This window comes from Sceloporus occidentalis, unplaced genomic scaffold (genome assembly GCF_023333645.1).
Source record: "Sceloporus occidentalis isolate IW3139 unplaced genomic scaffold, rSceOcc1.0.p SCAF_3, whole genome shotgun sequence".
Classification (NCBI taxonomy): Eukaryota; Metazoa; Chordata; class Lepidosauria; order Squamata; family Phrynosomatidae; genus Sceloporus; species Sceloporus occidentalis.
In genome coordinates this window covers 117,033,752-117,055,447 of record NW_028316983.1, presented here as the reverse complement: position 1 = coordinate 117,055,447, position 21,696 = coordinate 117,033,752, and the positions used below count along the sequence as shown (strand labels likewise).

General features: G+C 40.7%; 2 protein-coding genes across 7 annotated transcripts in view; both read left to right on the top strand.

Moving 5' to 3' along the window:
* On the top strand, window positions 1–13,161 carry LOC149316612 (torsin-1A-interacting protein 1-like). 2 transcript variants are annotated; one of them, XM_089515921.1, is made up of 8 exons: window positions 1–1,311; window positions 4,989–5,057; window positions 6,576–6,650; window positions 8,342–8,386; window positions 8,548–8,631; window positions 9,328–9,399; window positions 9,813–9,851; window positions 11,006–13,161. In XM_089515921.1, exons 1-8 carry the CDS (start codon window positions 855–857, stop codon window positions 11,800–11,802), a joined length of 1,638 nt encoding a protein of 545 aa, XP_089372047.1. In that variant the 5' UTR covers window positions 1–854; the 3' UTR covers window positions 11,803–13,161. The 2 variants fall into 2 exon arrangements, with proteins under 2 accessions (XP_089372047.1, XP_089372049.1); XM_089515923.1 differs by lacking the exon at window positions 1–1,311 and adding an exon at window positions 3,468–3,728.
* Window positions 13,162–19,052: 5,891 nt separating this feature from the next.
* CEP350 (centrosomal protein 350) overlaps window positions 19,053–21,696 on the top strand; it is a 94,964-nt gene continuing 92,320 nt past the window's right edge. For all 5 annotated transcript variants that reach the window (XM_089515918.1, XM_089515920.1, XM_089515919.1 and 2 more), the window contains exon 1: window positions 19,053–19,168. The gene's annotated coding sequence lies outside the window, so the exon portion shown is untranslated. The remainder of the gene's footprint in view (window positions 19,169–21,696) is intronic.

The window sequence follows — 21,696 nt, the reverse complement described above, 5'->3', positions numbered from 1 at the left end:
CCACACACAACCCGATGCTAATATGATTTTGCATCTATAGAGCAGCCATACTCATGGGCACAAAGCAAACCTTGCAAAGTGCATTGAGCAAGGGGAAGTCAGACATTATTAAATATGACTGTCAAATAGCCTAGGCCTGGGCAGTGTGTGAGGAAGATCCAAGGAGCGGGTACTTTAAATGTCTTTCTCCTTGGTGACCTATTTTCCCTCACAAGCAGCTGATGGGCTGGGTTTGTTTTCCCATTGCTAGGCTGGGACTGGAGGCGAGGACGGGCCGTGGTGGCTTTTATTTCGCTTGAGGGCACCCTCATCTTTGCAACTACTTGGCATGTAACTGGATCGCGCCATTTCTCTTTCTTTCTTCCCCTCAGGGAGTGTCCTCCTCCCGCGGGGGTTAATCTGTTGTTGCCCTCCCGGAGAACTCAGTCCAAAGTTGGACCGAATTGGCCTCCATCATCACGGGATGCGTTGGGGAGGAGGAGAAGGAGGAGGCCTTTGGAAAGAGGGAGGAGGAGAGGCATAGGAAAGAAGTGAAGGAGGCAAGGAGAGGGGAAAGGCGGTGCTGAGGGAGAGGAGTTAGGATAGTGGCGTCGGCCTTTTGGACTGAGGTAAAATGTCCGTTGGGAAAGAAGGATGTGAAGTAGGGAACAAGGAGTTGACGACGGCTCTAGGCAAGTAATTTGTTATATATACATTACATATATATATATACATATATATATGTGAGGTGTATATTTATATAGGTGTGTGGTGTTTGTGGTGCTGACTCTGCGTTTACTGAGGAGAAACTAGTGCTGCGTCTTCTCTGAGGAGGAAGAGGCGAGCTCTGCGCACGCGCGAAGGGAGGGGTCGCCATGCGCGAGGAGGAGGAGGAGGGCGGGGCGCGGCTCTTCGGTCACGTGACGCCCAGGCAGCCTCTGAGGACCAGAAGGAAAACCCTCTCACAAAATGGCGGCGGTGATGACTTCCGGTTCCGGACGTCCACGCCTTACGAGAGCAGCAGCAGCGGCGGCGGCGCCAGGCGGAAGCAGCAGCGGCCGCCGCATCCAAGGCGGGAAGTGAGGTTCTCCGAGGAAGTGCTGGAGCTGCCGGCGGAAGGGAGCTGCTGCTGGCCTCGGGTGGTCGTGACGCCGCTGGAGAAGCAGAGGAGGATGGAGGCGGTAGAGGAGCCGGACGGGGAGGGAGAGCCTCGGTATCGCCTGCGCTCCTCGGCCCAGCGCCTGCCCCCGACGCCCCACCGGAGGATGAGGAGGGAGGAAGGGGAGCAGCACTCTCCGGAGGAGTCTGGTGAAGAGGAGGAGGAGGAGGAAGGTGAGAAGGAAGAGGAGGAGGCCAGGCTCACTCCTGGTCTGAATGGTGTCTGTAAGGTAGCCTTGGGTTGCATCCACACTGGAGATATAATCACCCGGTTTGACACCGCTTTAGATGTGTCTTGGCTCAAGGCTATGGGGTTCTGGGCGTTGGAGTCTGTTGTGGGACCCAGAGCGGAGTGTCTGTGGCTGGCATCTTCAGAGGATGCTGGCAGGATGGGAGAGAGTGGGGCATGTATAGTGTGGGTGGAGAGGAAATGGTTTAGCATGTTAATCTGTGTGTTGAATGGCAAGGCCTCAGGGAGCCTATTGAGTTAATGATCCAGTTAAACAGACACACTGATGCCTTGCCATTCAGCATCAGGACAATATACAGATCAACATGTAGATAGCTTAGAACCATAGAGTTGGAAGAGACCGCAAGGGACATCCAGTCCCACCCCATTCTGCCATGCAGGAAATCCAGATCAAAGCATCCCCGACAGATGGCCATCCAGCCTCCGTTTGAAGGAGGGAGACTCCACTACATTCCAAGGGAGTTTGTTCCCTTACTGCTTCCTCTCAACCAACAGTATATACAGCCAGCCCTCCTTATCCACAGATCTTTTTTATCCACAGATTCAAGTATCCAAGGCTTTAAAATACTTGGTTCTCTCCCCCCCCCCATTTTATATACATATTTTTATGCCATTGTATTGAACGGGACTTGAGCATCCATGGGATTTTGTTACCCATGGAGGGCCCTGGATCCAAATCCCAGCAGATAACAAGGGCCAACAGTGTGTATGTATGTGCATAAAACTAAAAGGTAATATGTTAAAAACACAAACCTTCAAAATTATATTGCACGGCATTTGAGTCCCAGCCCATATCAGTTTGAAAAGGCCCAACTGCACAGGAATGTCTTTGCCTGGCACCAGAAATACAGCAGGGATGGAGCCATCCTGGCCTCTCTAGGGAGGGAGCTCCAAAGCCTGGGAGCAGCCACTGAGAAGGCCCTCTCTCTGTGGGGGAGGTGGCTTGTTCATACAGGGAGATACAGTCCTTCAAACAACCTAGACCCCAGCTGTACAGTGGTTATTACTATTATATGTACACATGCCATCGGTTTACATCCTGGGATTTGTATTTTGCTGTGGCAGCAGAGCCCTTTGATAGAGGCTACAATAGCTCACGAAACTACATATCCCAGAATTCCATAGCATTGAGCCCTAACAATTAAAGCACTGCATTATTTCTGCATCGCAAATTAAACCTGGATCTGTGAACTCTAGCTGTTTGGAAGGGAATTTAGGAAAGAGGTGGGTTTCTCTCTCTTTCTCTGTTATGGCTGCGTGTGGGGAGAAGCTTCCAAGCAGCCACCAGAGTGAGAGGAACTCCCTCCTACTCTTGCAGATGCTTGGAAGCAAAGTGCCATCACACTGCCCAGCCCTAGTCCCCACACACTTACGAGGACACAACACAAGCCCTCCTCCGCTTGCTTCCTTTCCCTTCCCGTTTTCTGGGCTCTGGCGCACCAGCCCAGTACCACCCAAAGCCAGGATGATGAGTCTTCACTCAAGGTTTCACTTCTGCCTTCAAGAATCTGGAATCTGTTGTTTCAGCCGACCCAGATGGCCAGGACATTGTTCAGACCCTTCAATCTGGGATTGTCCTGGTTTTCCAATACAAATGACACCTTCCGTTCATTCATTTTTCATTTTATTTTTGGTCATAGCTATGTCCCACCTTTCCTCAAGGGAATCTGAGGCACTATAAAGTGCTTTTTTCATCCTTCTCTATTTACCCTGATGACAACAACAACCCTGTGAAGTAGGTCAGGCTGAGAGAGCAAGCGACTGGTTTGAGATCACACCAGCGAGCGTCATTTCCTTGAGCCTAGCATAACACTGACTGCTGCACCACACTGACTTTTTGATGAAAAAGTAGTGTTTAATGATAAACTAAAGAGAAATGGCTTGGGTGGGGGCTGGGTAGCCACAGAAAGAGGAATTTGACCTGGCCCATATGCTAGGCATTCTCATTTGGGAGATTTGCATATAACAATTTGCTTAATGTTTCTTTGCGAGGGATCTATGGCCTTAACAGGGAGAGGCGGTATACAAATAATTATTATTATTATTATTATTAACCAGGGTGTTTTACTGAGGAGTTGCTTTATGAAATGAAGGCAAGGGTTGGGCCATCATCTCTTTATTTTCTGTTTCTTAATGACCTGCCACCAATTTCATTTGCCACAGGTATTACTCTGACTACACTTTGCCTTTATGTTGTTGTTGAAAGGAAGTGGAAAGGCAGTGTGTTTGAATTACAGAAGCAAAAGAGAACCAGTGCTTCCTGCCCAGAGGGAGTTCCCTATTTCTGCCACTATCACTTCATTATTACAGTTCAGACCAGTGGTTCACATCCTCCACCCAAGTAAGACAAAATGCAACCACAGAGCAAACACACAGCAAAGATGGTTCAAACAGACAAATGTTGGTGTCCCATTGTCTAAGGATATACACTAAAATGGTATCAGTAATTAAAGTGTTTGGGTAGGAGATCTGGGTTTAAATCCTCACTCAGCCATAAAATTTACTAGACAATCCCAGATCAGTGTCTGTCTCTCAGCCTTTTTTACTGTATAGGATTGTCATAAATGTGGGTGTGGGAAGAGAATCATCTGCTCTACTGCCTTGAATTCCTTGGAGGTCAGGTATATTTCTAATTCATGAATTATACTGGTTAAAATATTAAAATATTGTCTAATTGTAAAATAGTCAAATGGATATGTTTCCACTTAGGTATGCTGACTTTAATAAGAGCATTCAAAGAAGTAGCCTTGTTAGTCTCTTGCAACATAAAAAGAGGAAAGCAGGAAGAGGGGGAGGGAGTGTAGCAGCATCTTTAAGACTAAAGGTAAAGATTTCCCATTGACTTGAATATCTACGTGTTATTTTAGCATGGGTTTCCGTGGCTATAGTCCCCAAGAGAGTTTTGGGAGTGGGATCCAACTGGATCCTATTATATTCTGTCACATTCCCACAACTCTGTAAATATGTTTTATATCATAAGGTCTGGCTGTCACTCTGTGAAAGGGCCTAAAAGCCCAAATCTCCTCTGATCTTGGAAGTTAAACAGGGTCAGCCCTAGTTAATATTCAGATGAGAGATTGCCAACAAATACCAGGAGCAACATAAGGCTATAGTTCAGAAGAAGGAAGTGGCAAAACAACAATGGTGTTGAATAAATTCACAAAATGAAGGGCTTATACTGAGCAGAAAGTGTGTCACTGTGGTCCAAAACACACTGCAGAAATAATCCAGTTTGAAACCACTTTAACTGCTCTGGCTCAGTGCTAGGGAACCCTGGGAATTGCAGTTTATTGTGGCACCAGAGCTCTGACAGAGAAGGCTAAATGTCTCACAAAACTACAGTTTCCAGAATTTCCTAGCATTCAGTCAGGGCAGTTACAGTAGTCTCAGACTGGAATATTTCTGCAGTATGTTCAAGAATTTGCTTTGCAAAAATAATTAGAAAGTATCCGGGAATGGTGAAGAATAGGAGCTCTGGTCTGTATTTTGAATTCTAAGATGTTTCATCTATTTACTTCTACAGTTTTCTGAATTTTAGGAATCTTTTGTTTTAATGGTTGTTTACTGTTTCATTTCTAATTAATACCTTCTGCATTTTAAGATGAACCTTCTCTGACCAAAGTTCAAAGCAGAACAGTCAACAAAAACTCTAATGTCCAAACACAAACAGGTAATCCTGTGTTTTCTCCATGATCTGAGATTATTAACTGTCTATTGTATTTTAAATTGGTTGAGTCAACAGGATGGTCTTTTGACAGAATGAATGATGATGTTTGCCCTTTGCAGAGATTTGAAAGGATGTACTTTTAGGATCTCATTAAATTCACAGTAATCTGGGATACCAGAGTTATCCGAAAATGTTGCTTAATTGATTCAACAAAATCACTTCTCTGCTATTGTCAATACTAAGTGTATTGAATAATGGCAATAAGCTTTCACACTTAAACCTTGCCCCTAAAAACATGGCTAGCAACTGTGTATATTGGACCACCACAGCATGTGTGTTTGTGTGAAAGCTGGAAAGGGTTGTTTTCATATAGTCAGTGATATATGCGCTTTGAAAAGGTGAAGTTTTTATGATGTTGTGGCAATGGAAAGATAACAGGCTATATAGTTAGGAAGCAAAGAGATGTCAACTACAGGGAGGATATTTTGGGCATTTTTCTTGATTTTGGCCTGTTACAGACTGCCAAAATAAAGCTGCTTCGGGTCTCTTTGGAGGTATGCTATTTAAATGATGCATGGGTCCTAAGAGTCTGGAGGTCGTGCCAAAGCCACACTCAATTCCTAAGCACTGGAGTGCAGCTTTGGTGCAGCTTCCGGATTCTTAGGGTGCATGCATCATTTAAACAGCATACCTCCAAAGAGACCCGAAGCAGCTTTATTTTGGCAGTCTGTAACAGGCCTTTGTCTCCTATTTGAGTTGCCCCTGTGTTCACATTTGCGCAAGAATGTAGGAAAGCATGTTGTGGAGCAGCAGACTTGTCCCAGGCCTGACTTGCATGCAGGTATTGAATGTAGCTTCTGAGTAACACAAACACAGATGCTGTGGTGGTCCAATGTGTACAGTCACGACTATCCATGTTTTTAGAGTTAAGATTTAAGTGTTTGCCTGACAATATGCTTGCCTGACAACATGTGGTGTATGCACCATTAAAGTATTGTACCATGTTTGCCTGTGAGCGTTCCATGGCCTATATTCAATTATTAGTCTGATCTCTAGTAGGCCCACTGATTCAATGGAAATTAAGTGTCTGGTGAGGAGATGAGAAGATAATCCCTGTATCCATTTTGGCAGGACCTTTCAGATGGTCTCTAAAGGGTTCAAAGGGCTTCTGATTGCGTCTACAAAGCATACCTGTCCTCTTGTTTCATTTCACTACTATTAGTTTTGAATTAAAATGCTTGTTGGAAGATGTTGAATTGCACCTCTTTTGGGGGACTAGGAAGGTATCCCTATTCTTTCCTTCTTTTTTCTGCCACTGGTACCAAATTTTGTTAACTGAGGTATACCTGTGTATATGAAAGTTGGGAAAGAACCATTGATTGTTGCATATGAACATTATAAGTAACAAATTCTACAACTTTTCTCAGAATTGTTATGTAGGACCTTGATATGCTTTTCTCATATATTTGTAGCTATTTGATAACTGACTTTCTTCCATTCCTACTTTGTTTGCTTTTTTAGGAAATGCAAATATTTTTGGAATTGCAGATGACTCTGAGCTTGTTCGACCTGCAATTAGAAGAAGTCCAAGAAGAGGTAGGTATCAGCTTCTACAACAGTCTAATGGGCAGCGGTGGCAGGGCTGGGATGGGGATTTAATGTTTGAAATATTTCTGGTCACTTTTATTCCTATATTGTGCTTGTCTCTCAGAATGGGGCCCAAGATTGCTTACATCACAGTTAAAACAAGATAAAATTTAAAAATTCAACTTATTAAAACACCTATAAAGTAAAACAACATAAATGTAATAAAAAATGCAGTGCACATAATTCGAAAACCCTTCTTTGCAATCAGTTAATTGCCAAATGCCTATTTAAATAAAAAAGGCCTTTATCCACTGGCAAATAGAGTGTGTGTGATGGGGGCAGACTAGCCTTTTGTGGCAGCGGACTCCACAGCCTGGGAGCAGCCACCAAGAAGACCCTCACATATCTTCACCAGACAGACCTGTGACAATGGTGGGACCCTACCAAAGCTTTTACCTGAGGATCTTAAGACTGAGGCAAATATGTATAGGGAGATAGGGTCTTTCAGATAATCTTGACTTAAGCTATTTAGAAATTAACGAGCCATAATCAGAACTTTGAATCATGTCCAAAAACAAACTGGTAGCAGCAGAACTGTTTCATTTGGGGAGTTAGGTGTTTCCTCTTAACCAGTCGCAGTCAGCAGTGCAGCTGCAGCAGTTTGGACCTAATCTGCTTTCCCAACAATTTCCAAAGGCAGCCCCCTGCAGACTGTTAGAGTAATCCAAACTGAATGTAATCAAGGCATGTGTCACTGTAGGCAGGAGTCCTATAGTGAGTGATGACAGCTTTAAAATGGGGGGGGGGGGGGGAGGAATTGTGTGGCCTGCTTTTGAGAAGGTCTCTTGCAGCCCTTGGGATACCTGCTGATTCCTCCCAGACTGTTGAGAATTAAAAATATATATTTTTGTCAAAACTGTCCCACAAAAAACAATAACAACAAAAGTGACCAGAAGGGATCACATCATTACTTCCAGTTTTATTTGATTGCAGCAGTCTAGTCTGCAATGGGATAGGCTAGTGGAATAGTAACAGTAAAGTTACAAACATGTTTTAAACAGAGAGCAAAATTGGTGTATTTAAAATGTAAATGTAAATTAAAATGTATTCTGAACAAGAGAGTTGTAACTGCCTACTAAAAACCAAACAAAGAAAAGATCAGGTTAAGTTCCATAAAGGTGATGGTTCCTTAGCCGAGATGTTGTCATTGAGAAGGCCCTCTTCTATGTTCCCATTGATGAAGCATTGTGAGCTATAATGTATTTTTTTGGCAAGATTTTTCAGGAGGGGTTTGCCTTTGCCTTCTTCTGAGGCTGAGAGAGTGAGACTTGCCCAATGTCTTGACTGAGAGGGGATTCGAACTCTGGTCTGCAGAGTTGTAATCCAGTACCCAAACCACTACATCATGCTAGCTCCCAATGTCTTATAATACAGTGTGAAATATAGAAGGCTTGCAAGTAGATGCTCATCTTCAGAATGGATTTGGGAGTTAAATGTGACTAATTACTTGTTTGAGATTCTAACTGGTGACTAGTTACTGTGTTTATTCCTTTGCTTGTACCCTAAAACTGAAGAGCTTTCTAAAGATAGAAGCTACTGCTGAAATAAAATACTTCCCCCTTTGTGGCATTATGTAAGACTTCACTTCACTAGAGAATAGGCTAGATTGATAATTAATGCATCATTTCTTGTCTTAATAGGATTTCCTTATGGACAAGTCAGAGACTCCACAATTAATGAACCAGGTTGGATCATTGTTTTTCATTTGTTTTTGCTTTTTTTAATTTGAGAAAGGTACCCATATTAATCTAGTGAAATAAAACTAGTCTTGTAGTACAGTATCCTAATATCTAACATATTTTAGTATCAGCTTTTTTGCAAAGAACCATTTCTCACACTTTTTCAGAAGACAAAGCTAATGAAGACATTGAGTACAAACCTGAAATTGGGAATACTTCTCAGATCCGTAGCAGACAAAAGTTAATAAAAGGTAACATTTATATCTTCCTCGTCACCCCCCAATTCATTACAACAGTAATTTATATATGCCTTAGTTGTTTACATTGTGGTATTTTAATTTAATGTTCAATCTTCTAGAAATCTGCATAATATACACTGTTGATCTAGTATATGTTAGTCATATGAATCATTTAACAGTAAATGTTACAGTTGAGAATACACATCTCCAGCTGATGTATGATATGTCTACACAGATATGAAACTAGATCAGAACCTGTTGTTACAGAAGACATTTGGACATAAAATTAAGCATGTTGGTTCTTTATACTTAAAGAAAATTTAGGCCAATGTAACCTTATACAAAGAAAATCTCTAAACCAACTAGCTCAAAAGACTTAAAAAGAATCTGGTTCTAATTATATGCTACTCATGTAATTTTTTGATAAATAAATTATAAATTATACAACTAACTAAATTAACTCATTATGTAGCAAATATAACAACTTTTTACAGTTCCATGTAGTTCAGCTATATGAAACTGTAAAAAGGTTATTGTTATATTTATGAAAGCAGTAAATATTACTAAAATCAGTTATTTTATTATTACTAAAAGTTATGTGATTAGTATATAATTAGTACCAGACTTTCTTTGTTAGTCTTTTGGGCTCTTTGTACTTCTAACGCAACTGTGGGATTTTTTTTATCTCCATCCTTTTCTTTTTAAAAGAGTCACCTTGTTTTGTTCAGAAGCTGCCAGATCGTGATCCTAAGTCATCAGCTATAAAGACCAAAACACAAAGTATGTATACAGCTGCCATCTGTGTGAGTGATAGTAACTTGCATGCTCCTTATTTGGTAGTTTAAAATAATATCTTCAGGTTAAGGTTGTATTCATTCTTCCTGTGGTGAGAGAACGGACTGTCAAAACCACCTAATAGTATTCCTTCCCTAAGAGAAACCCCTTCCAGAACAGGGTATTTATTGTTTTTTGAATAAACATGTTTTGCTGAGGATGTTTCTAAGTGTGATCTCTAATCATGAAATGTTATTGTACAGTGGACCCTCCATATTTGTGGGGATCCATTCCAGAGTCGCATCCTCTACATCTAAATATGTCTTGGTCTTACAGTATGCTACTTTATGATAAAATTAATGATACCTGTAATTGGATTCTGAACTTTAATAATATTTTCTTTTTGCTTCTAATTCAAGCTCATATACCGATGAAGCATCCACAAACCTTGCCCAAAAGTAAGGCTTCACATTTCCTCTGGACTACATGTGATTGTGGCTATATCTCTTAGTTTAATGCTAAAGTTTTGAATTCTGTCAGATATTTCAAGATGCTATTATTTTGTAATAGTCCTCCTAATTTGCTTGTTTGCCTAACCTGTTATCTTGTATGAAAAATGTTGCCTAGTGACAAGATGCAACATGCTGTTTTGTGAGGAGTGATTTTTTTGAAAATGACTTATTTTATGAAAGAGGGATAAGGACCAGGGAGATGGAGATTTCAGCCATTTTGTGGGACCTCTGCCCTTTGAATCTGATGAGTTTTGACTCATGCATGTCATTTTGACCAGTAAAAATAAACTTGCATTGACAAATAACAGAGTCTACAGATGTTTTTAAGTGCTGACCAAGTTGGCTATTTGTGTTTGTTATATGTATTAAATATTTTCAGAGTCACCAGATTTCATATTTAACTTATAAAGCTTTTCATTTAAAAAATGATTGCAAAGCTTAGTATGTTTCACTAATAGGATGGAATCATTTTATTGTTTTTTCCGGACAGCCCAGTTCTTCAAAATAATAAATAAATAATAAATAAGACTTTTATTTTTGCCCCACCTCTCTGTCAAAAGACAATCAAGGTGGCTTACAATTAAAACATCCATACAGTAACCCAGTGTCCCAGTTTCCCTCCCTCCCCTAAAACATCAATTAAACAATGAAATATTAAAATACTCATTAAAATAGACAACAAGCGATTGGGGATACAGGGTGTTCAATGGGATAGTGGTATTCAGTTAGTGGCCGGGTTTGCTGTTCTGGAAAGGTCAGCCAGAAGAGATACGTCTTGACAGCCTTTTTAAAGCTGTCGATGCTGGTAATATGACGGATCTCCTCTGGCAGGCCATTCCATAATCTGGGAGTGGTTGAGGAAAAGGTCCTCTGAGAGGTTGCAGTCAGTCTGGTCTTTATAGGTTGTAGTAAATTCCTCCCAGAGGACCTAAGTGTGCGGGGTGGATTATATGGAATCCCTGTAATGTGCCTCTCCATCTGAAATGGTTTTATTTAAGATAGTCTGAAATAATTAAAGAAACACATTTCTAATAATGAAACTGTGGTGCATTACTTATCACTCTTTCTCTCTTCTCCCCCTCCATGGTTGTGTGCATTAGGTTCTACACAGTCTGATGGGGGATATTCAGGTTTATGGATTCTGATATTTCTAGTAGCTTGCATTGTTGCTGGTGGCTGGTATGTATTTCAGTATACATTTCCTCATACTCTGGAAATTGATAAAGCCATACCAGTATTTCAGAGTCAGATGAAAGAACTCATGAACAGCTACCCAAATCAAGATGAAAGGGTGTGGAAGAGAATCCAGACCACTTTTGAAAAACGTCTCAACTCTTCACAACCTCATTTGGCGCCAGCTATCTTATTGCTTACTGCTGCAAAAGAGGCTGAAAATTCCCTGAAATGTCTAAGCAACCAGATTGCTGATGCCTTCACATCATCTCAGAGTGCTGCCACAATTAAAATAGATGGGGCTAGCAAAGCTGCTTTGGACAGTGATGCTGTCAAGCTCACCGTTGATGAAATGCTGAGCTCCGGATTCAAGGGAGGCAAGAAGGCAGCTGTAGTGCACCGCTTTGAGTCACTACCTGCAGGTTCCACCCTAATCTTTTACAAGTACTGCGACCATGAAAATGCAGCATTTAAAGATGTGGCTCTACTCTTAACTGTTCTCCTGGACGAAGTGTCTCTAGAAAAGAATCTTAGCTTGGTGGATGTAGAGGTGAAAGTAAGGGATTTCCTCCAGGAAAAATTTACCAATTCAAACATGCCAGGTTCCTATAACCACATGGATATAGACAAGCTGAGTGGGCTGTGGAGTCGCATTTCACACCAAGTCTTGCCTGTGTGGCCTGAAAACGTCCTCCCTCAGGAGAAGTGCCTGCAGGTGAAATAAATTTTTAAAATACAAGCAACAAGAGAAATATATTACTTAACAAGTTGGATAGAAAATTTCCAGCTTGTGAATCAACATTGCTTCCAGCTGTGCAGTTCAAAGCTCAAAATAGGATCACTTGGATTCTATTTTGGAATTTGTGTAATGAACTTGTAGAGAATGAACATAGGTCTGATTCATCACTATTGTCATTCTCTGTCCTGTAGCTGGTGGGAGGAGGAAATCTCTTGACTAGGGCCGTCTAGCTGTGTGTGAAGCTCCCAGTAATCCTTTCAGAAAATACTGTGATTGGACAGACAAAGTAATGAAGTATAACATGATAAGAACCTGGTTTTATCTATGTGAAGTTTACCATAATAAACTGCAGAGTGTGTGACCAAGACTTTATATGTTGAAGAACAATTCTGTCTTGTGCTGTTTAGCAAGATCTGTGTATTGATAAAGTCTCCTATAACTGCAGGTTCCTTAAAAGTTTTAGCTGTAGAATCCAATTTATTTGTATTATCAGTCTTATGGCTTGACATAACCACACAGTTAAAAATATCTAGTCAACAGCAACTCCACTTTGCTGATATACTATTGGGTATTTACATCAAGATAAGTATTGTGGTCACAGCAGTAGTATGAAGGCCATCGTTTTAGTGGCTGCAAAGGAAAGAAGACCAGTTGTAGTTGTCACTGGGAGAAGAAGGCTACTGACTCCATTCTGTTTATCCAGTGCCGGTTATTCAAGCCAGCAATCTCAGGAAATCTTTAGTTTTGATAATCTACAGGGAAACTGGGCATTGACGGAAAATTTCGTGGAACTTTCTTCTGACAACAGCCACCACTAATCTGCATTTCTTCTTTTGCATCTGATATGTAAACCAGGAAAAAGTGAACTATTCTAGAACATTTGGCTGTTACTTATAGTGCATCAGCATGGTTCCAGTCCTTATCTTACATACTGCCCTATTTCTGAAAATGGTCAGTAGATGCATGATACACACTGGTCAAGATTATTTGAATTTTGAAATTGCTGTACAGGTCTGCTGTGCTGAAATGTTTTTTAATCCAAGACTGCAAGGCTCTGCAATCTGCACTGCCAAAGAAATAAGCATGGGTTTCCTTCTAATGAAATACTAGTAGGAGGAGAGATCCAACCTTTTCCTGGGGCCCCAGATACACTGTCCAGCCAGTAAAAGAAGCAATTTATACAGATGAATCCCAGACATTATGTACATATTAAAAGACTTTAATCAAAAGAGGAATAACACTGGATTGATGTTCTTTAAAATATGCTTTTGAGTCTGTCCTTGAAAGAATTCATTCCTGATAGATGTGCAAATATTAAATTTGAAAAATTATTTTGAATAAGTACAGATGGATGGTATTTTTTTGTGGGGAGGAACTTATTTATTGCAGAAACCCACGCCCAGGTCCCCTTCCGTTTTTTATATTCTCTTATGAACATGCAGTTTTCCATGCAGATCTTAACTCTGGCAATTTATGAAATATGTATGTTTTAATGTCTCGTTCCAAACAGCCATACAAATGAACAGGGGCCAAAAAAATTAAAACTTCATATACTTTAATGAGAATTCCAAAATACAAACCTCATGACAATAGATACTACTTGGCTTTTGATATCACTGAACAACATTGATTTTATTGTATGTAAGGATCTTGTAAAAGCTGCATTTTGAAAATAGTCTCCCTGAATAGGGCTTTTTGATTTGTTTGTTTTTTGTTTTGTTTTATTGAAGACTACTTGAATGTAACCATAGCATAACAATGGAACACTCTTGTCTACTTTTGAAGTGCTGGAGGGAAAATCCTAGTCATATTCTGGAAACTCACAGGAACTCTGGTGTGCATTTCAGCTACACATTTCCTTACAAATTATCAGTAGAGTGCCTTATTGGGTTATGTTAAATTGGTCTTCACAGCTTGAAGAAAGACTCCCCGAGCCTTAATACTTACAACCTATTGAAAATATACTAGCTGCCAAGACACGAATGTTGATTCGTGTTTAGAGAATGTGTGTCTTGTTTATTGGAAACGATATTCTTTTATAGGGGGAATTATTTTAATATTGTGGTATTTCCAAGGAGGAGACAAGTTTGAAATGTTTTGAGGCTATTTTAATCATTAAATATGCTTTAGTTTTATGATTATAAAGTTGTATTTTCATATTTGCACTGTCTTATTTTTGAAACAAATCTGGAACACTGAAAAACTAATCTCTATAGTGCATGAAAGCTAAGCACAACACATGCATTAAGACAGAGCTTGCCTAAAGTAAGAGATTTTGCTTCTCATCTTATGAAAATTTTTATAGTATTGTATAGTATTCTGCTAGAATTAGCAGAATGAGGAAGCAAGATAAGAAAAAATACAACCATACAATCAGTAAAACAATCTGGAGAGTATGATACACTGGAAGAAATCATTTCATAAAAGTAAGTGGAGACATTAGCTACATAAAATCTAAGACTTTAAAGTCCAAGGTCATAAATCCTGGGGGCAGTGGTTGATAGAACCAGTGAATAGCCACTGTTAACAGGTAGCCTGTAGCTGATAATATTTGTCTGACTGCTATATTCTTAACCAGTTGTACATGCTCAACAAAAGTTGCTTTGTTACATTGGCCTTTTAATAAGTTTATACAAAAAGTTAATAGTGTAAAAATTATAGTAACAAGATTGTTGGAAAGATTTGCTACATGGGGAATACTGAATATTTTAGAGAGTTTAATATATATATTTTAAAAAAGCACATGCTACCAGGTTGGTTGCTGAGCATTCTCCGATACTTGATAGTAAGAAATGGATTTTTACTAAATGTACAGTCGGCCCTTCTTATACACGGATTTTTTATACACAGATTCAAGCATACACGGTTTGAAAATGTTCCAAAAAAGTATAAATTTACCTTGATTTTCCATTTTTTATTAGGGACACCATTTTGCTATGTCATTATATGTAATGGGACTTGAGCATACACGGATTTTGTTATACACGGGAGATCTTGGAACCAAACCCAAGCGTATAACAAGGGTCCACTGTATACTCAACAGAGACTTGTAGCCTGTATTGTCTGTCTGGTTATCAAACTAGTTTGTGGCTGCAAGAATTTTTTACATTTAACATGCTCAAGTTTGCTCATTAACACCAATCTATGGTGTTTTTTTTTACACCGGAAGAGTAAACATTTGACTTAGCTGCGCTGAAGGAGGTGAGAAATGCAATTGCCTGTGCCTAAGACTCACTACTGCTGAGTCCTGTCAAACACAATGATTGATTTAAGAATAAAGCAGACAAACTGAGGAAAGATCATTAAACTTTAGAGTAGAGCTGCTTCTGGCAACCTATTGAATTGGTGCTAGTCGGCATGCTTCTCCATTTGCTTCCTGGTTTTAAGTGAGAAGGTGCACACTCTTCCCATGCAAAAAAGCCAGAAGTGTAGGGAGATAAGAGCACAGCTTGCGTGTGCATCTTATCTTGCTGCCTGTCTAATGAGACTGTTAGTTATGCTGCTAAATTTAGACTGCTTTGCATAATGAATTTAAGTGTGGCATCAGCAAAGACATGAGTGAAATCTCTCTCTGTGTGTTGTGTTGATTTATTATTATTTTAAGAGGAAAATGTAAGTTTGCATTTCAGTCTAACCAAATACATTTTTTTTTTGGTACTGGCTTTCTTTTTGCAACTTTCTCCAGTTCTCTCATTTCAAATTCTTGGTACAGAGATAGTACATTCCAAATTCCCAGCATATAGATTTGTGGTGGTGCTGTGTGTGTGTATGAACAATCCTCATTCTGGTATCAACAGGTGGACACAAGCCTTCTCAAAATACCAGCAGCCTTCCTTTAATGCCATTCAGGGATCTACTTTGGTTTCAGCTATAACATCCAGCTGCCTACTTCCTTCTATTTTTAGGAGGTGTGTGCAAGAGTACTACGGAGTGGAAACCTTTCTATCACCCCTGTCTCTCAGCCACAGTATTCTAACTGGTGTAAAATGATAGCAGGCTTTACGTACAATTCTTCTCTCCCTCCCTCTGGTCTCTAATATTTAGAGTTGCTGGACTGCAATTCACTTGCTTTGTAGGCTTGGTAAAAGTTTACGGAACAACTTTAAAACATGAGGCTGCTTGTTTCTTCCTTTCATTTCTTGGTATCTGTGCTCATTTCCAGCAGGTAAAAGCTTTATTGTGTTTATAAAATTTTACTAATTTTAACCAGAAAAACCAAAGAGGTTCACTTTCCATGGAGTGTCTTGGGTCATCCAGTGCTGCAGGTTTGTATTTTCTTAGTTGAACCTTTACATGTTGTAGGCCTGTTACAGACTGCCAAAATAAAGCTGCTTGGGGTCTCTTTGGAGGTATGCTATTTAAATGATGCATGCATCCCAAGAATCTGGAAGCTGCACCAAAAGCTGCCCTCCGGCGCTTAGGAATGGAGTGTGGCTTTGGTGCAACCTCCGGACTCTTAGGACCCATGCATCATTTAAATAGCATACCTCCAAAGAGACCCCAAGCAGCTTTATTTTGGCAGTCTGTAACAGGCCGTAGTGTTTCTCAGAACTGTAAGTAGGTGAAGCTTGCATTTCCATTTGGTTTCACCCACTAATTGTTAAAATGGAGCAAAATTAATACTAAATTGAATTTACTTAAAGTTGCATAGCAGAGGAGGGGGAAAGAGTGGAAATTGCTGGGCAAACAAGATGAATTCAAGAAGGAGCAACATGAAATTAAATATAGGAATGGGTTTCTAATAGAGAATGTAAATGGCACTTGAGTAATCTGATTTTAACTCGCAGGGATTAAATGATATATTGCAGGAATTTGAGGGGAATAATCATCAGTGTTTGGCAGGAATCTATGTTGCTTAAGAGTGTATCTTTTTGTATTATGTGTGCTACTTTTCACTTAATTAAATTACATGGCAGAACAATTTCAATTTTAAATGTGCTAAAATCCAGTATATTAAGGGTGTAAGGCTACTCTTGTATAACAAGGGTTGCAATTCTATACTTAGCTGTTTCTGTCCAATGGCTGCTTCTGTAGTTCAGCTGAAGACTGCATTACAGTGAACCCACTGTATCCATAGGCTAGCCATCTGAGGACTGGACCTCTTGCTGTTGCCCTCTTCCCTATGAAACCTTAAATTGCCCTGCCCCATATTAGTCAATGGTGTTGTGTGCCCATTGCCACCCATTGACTAATATGGCTTGTGCTTCCACATTTTTCCAAATCCACTGGCAAGTAGGTCAGAACCAAAGCCCTGTGTATGGGAAGTGCCCACTGTACTAGGTAACTGTTAGTCATTTGGTAAGGGCCACATCATGCTTTTGAGCTGTCGCAACAGTGACTAAGAGTCTGGAAGCTGCGCCAAAGCTGCGCTCTAGCCCTTAGTACTGGATCGTGGCTTTGGCGCGGCTTCTGGACACTTAGCACGCGCGCCTAATTGAAACAGCATACCTCCAAAGTGACCCGAAGCAGCTTTATTTTGGTCTGTCTGTATGGGGCCGTGGAGCGCTTAAATAATGTGGAAACTGGCCCAGTGTTAACACTCTGCTAGCCTGTATGACTTTATTAAGACGCAAATAGAAGTTAAATAGCAATAATCTCACACCCTCCGACACATTTCATAAATGAAAACTAAGACACTTGTGACCAACATCAGCGATGGCATCAAGACAGCAAAAGTTGTTAATGAGAAAGAACACACTGTTAAGAAATGTAACGGTGAATCTCATTGAGAAAGGCAAGATGTAAATCCTTGAAATAAGTAAATAACACTTAGCACTGAAGGATCAAGAATGCCTCAGAGTGGGCAGTAGCAATAGGGTTAGATAGTTTGAATGGCTCAATTGTGTCTTCCTTTCTTGTCTTACCAATTCTGATCCATCCAACTCTTAGGGACATTTTTTCTACCTCTTCTGTCTCGTTCAGACAGGTGTCCCACATCCTATATCTCTGCATATACCTCACGTTTCTCTGTGTTGAAATTCATTTTGTTAGTCTTGGCCCAGCTTTCTAATCTATCAAGGTCATTTTGAATGTTGATCCTGTCCTCTGGAGTGTTAGCTACATCTCTTAGTTTGGTGTCATCTGCAGAACTTCAACGGGGAGAAATGTAAGGTATTGCACTTAGGGCGGAAAAATGAAATGTACAGATATAGGATGGGGGACACCTGGCTGAATGAAACTACGTGTGAAAGGGATCTAGGAGTCCAAGCAGACCACAAGTTGAATATGAGCCAACAGTGTGATGCGGCAGCTAACAAGGCCAATGTAATTTTAGGCTGCATCAATAGAAGTATAGTGTGTAGATCAAGGGAAGTAATAGTGCCACTCTATTCTGTTCTGGTCAGACCCCACCTGGAATATTGTGTCCAGTTCTGGGCACCACAATTCAAGAAGGACATTGAGAAACTGGAGCCATGTGTCCAAAGGAGAGCGACTAAAATGGTGAAGGGTCTGGAAACCATAAAGCCCTATGAGGAGAGACTCAGGGAGCTGGGGATGTTTAGCCTGGAGAAGAGAAGGTTGAGAGGCGACATGGGACTGCGTTAACTCAATTGGCTCAATTCTAGGGAATCCTGGGATGTGTAGTTTTGTGAGACATTGAGCCTTCTCTGTCAGAGAGCTCTGCTGCCACAATAAACAGAGGGTCATAGATTCCACCTAAACTTTAGGAGGATCTTCCTGACAGTAAGGGCTGCTTGACAGTGGAACACACTCCCTTGGAGTGCAGTGGAGTCTCTGTCTTTGCAGGTCTTTAAACAGAGGCTGGATGGCCATCTGTTACAAGGGATGCTTTGATTGAGAGTTCCTGCATGGCAGAATGGGGTTGGACTGGGTGGCCTTTGCGGTCTCTTCCAACTCTGATAACTACAACTCCCAGAATTCCTCAGCACTGAGCCAGGGCAGTCAAAGAGGCCTCAAACGTTTATTATCCCTGCGGTGCGTTTTGCACCTTGAACAACAAGAACCCTTCAAGGGAGGACGAACGCCTCCACGGCGTCCTCTGAGGAGCCTTGAGGGAGTGGGACACCCAAGATGTCCGCCGCCTGGGAGAAAAGGGGGAGGAGCCTTTGAGCGACGCCATGTTAGGAAGGTCACGGCTGCGCTTTCGAAACAGGGGAAAAAGGAGATAATATCGCGAGAGTTCTGGAGGCGGCTCCCGCCCTGCCGCGCGCCGCGGCCCCCTGCTCATCATCATCATCATCATCTCTCCCCCCTCCCCCGCGCTTCTGTGTCAGTTGGAGGCCGGTAATGGCGCCGGCCTGGCGCTCCCTCTGAAGGGGCCTCGCAAGATGAGCCTCCGCTCCCCGCCGCCGGGAAGGAGGAGGAAGGAACGGAGGCGGCCCTAGGGAAGGTGAGGCCTCTGGCCGCTTGGCTCTCGGGCCTGGACTGTCATTCGCCGCCGCCGCTGCTGCTGCTTCCTGGTTTAAAGCGACGCTTCTCAGCTTGCAAGCGCTGCATCCGCACTGGAGAGATAACCCGGTTTGGCACCGCTTTGTCTTGGCTCAAGGCTATGGAATTCTGGGAGTTGGAGTTCCGCTCTGGGCCCCCCAACAAACTCCAACTCCCAGAATTCCATAGCCTTGAGCCAAGACGCATTTAAAGCGGTGCCAAACCGGGTTATCTCAGTGTGGATGCATCTCTGATTCGTATTTGGTGGCTGGGGAGTAGTGGACATAATAACATGGTTTTTATTATATGTTATATATGTGTGTGTGTCTGTCTGTCTGTCTATATAATGTATGTGTGCTCTATCTATCTATCTATCATCTATCTATCTATCTAATGTATGTGTGTATTATCTATCTATCTATCTATCTATCTATCTATCATCTATCTATCTATCTAATGTATGTGTGTATTATCTATCTATCTATCTATCTATCTATCTATCTATCTATCTAATGTATGTGTGTATTATCTATCTATCTATCTATCTATCTATCTATCTATCTATCTAATGTATGTGTGTATTATCTATCTATCTATCTATCTATCTATCTATCTATCTAATGTATGTGTGTATTATCTATCTATCTATCTATCTATCTATCTATCTATCTATCTATCTATCTAATGTATGTGTGTATTATCTATCTATCTATCTATCTATCTATCTATCTATCTATCTATCTAATGTATGAGTGTATTATCTATCTATCTATCTATCTATCTATCTATCTATCTATCTATCTATCTAATGTATGTGCGTATTATCTATCTATCTATCTATCTATCTATCTATCTAATGTATGTGTGTATTATCTATCTATCTATCTATCTATCTATCTATCTATCTATCTATCTATCTAATGTATGTGTGTATTATCTATCTATCTATCTATCTATCTATCTATCTAATGTATGTGTGTATTATCTATCTATCTATCTATCTATCTATCTATCTATCTATCTATCTAATGTATGTGTGTATTATCTATCTATCTATCTATCTATCTATCTATCTATCTATCTAATGTATGTGCGTATTATCTATCTATCTATCTATCTATCTATCTATCTATCTAATGTATGAGTGTATTATCTATCTATCTATCTATCTATCTATCATCTATCTATCTATCTATCTATCTAATGTATGTGTGTATTATCTATCTATCTATCTATCTATCTATCTATCTATCTATCTAATGTATGTGTGTATTATCTATCTATCTATCTATCTATCTATCTATCTATCTATCTAATGTATGTGTGTATTATCTATCTATCTATCTTATATATATATATATATATACACACACACACACATCCCTCCATATTTATGGATTTGACTATTCACCGACTTGATTCGCATGTTCTCTCTAGGAATATCTAGGTCCTCCAAGTGCTACTCTATGGTCAACTTTAACTCAAGGTTGCGCCGCAAGACCTAGAGATTCCTAGAGAGACGACTCTACTAGGCCTTTGTATCTCCTCCATTGCAGTCCTATGGTCAGTGTCTGCCGGATGTTGGCCACGGAGTTGCACCGGAGGACCTAGAGATTCCCAGAGAGGTGTCCTCTCTGGTCAAAACGTGGTGTTTTTGTCATTTGTGGGTTTTCCCTGTAATATGCACTTTCCGAAAAGGCGGCTTGCTTTGCCTTCGAAGTGTCAGTTTTAAGGGAGAGGTTTAATAAAGATGACAGTTAGGTTTTAGTACCGAGAGAGATCTTGCAGCGCTTTTGAGACCAACCGAAAGAAAGCAGTTGGCAGCATGAGCTTTCGTAGACCTCAGTCCACTTCCTCAGATGCATTAGGTTTTAGGATAGATTTTGAACCTATAAAAAACTCTCTTTTGGGTGCTTTTTGTGAAGTCGTCTCATGTGTTTCCAGTGTGTCTTATCTCTGTGTGTTTTTTGAGCCTATAAGGTCAATGGTTTTAGATGGTTTTAGCGATGCGATGCGATGTCCTACTTTTATAACGTATCTGATTTGTGTGTTTTGTTTGTGTTCCTTTTTTTGCAATGGATTGTGCTCCACAAATAAATGTCCTTACTTACAATTTGAGACCACTTTAACTTCCCTGGGATTATGCTGGGAACAGAGACATTGAGCCTTCTCTGTCAGAGAGAGCCCTGCTGCCACAATGAACTACAACTCCCAGGATTTCCTATCACTGTACCAGGAAAGTTACAGCGGTTTCAGACTGGGTTATTTCCGCAGTGTGTTTTGGACCCAGAAATCGTCTTCATCACAAGCATAACCTACACGAGAAATGCAGCCCTTGAACAAAGGAGGGAACTGGAAAGGAGGCGTGCATAGCGTTGTAAGCATTGGGTTTCCAGCCTCGATGTGGTGAATAACTAAATCAGATTGTTCAATCATTGGGCTGCGCAAGAGTGCTTATATCATAGACAGGTAATTGTGTAGAGACACAAA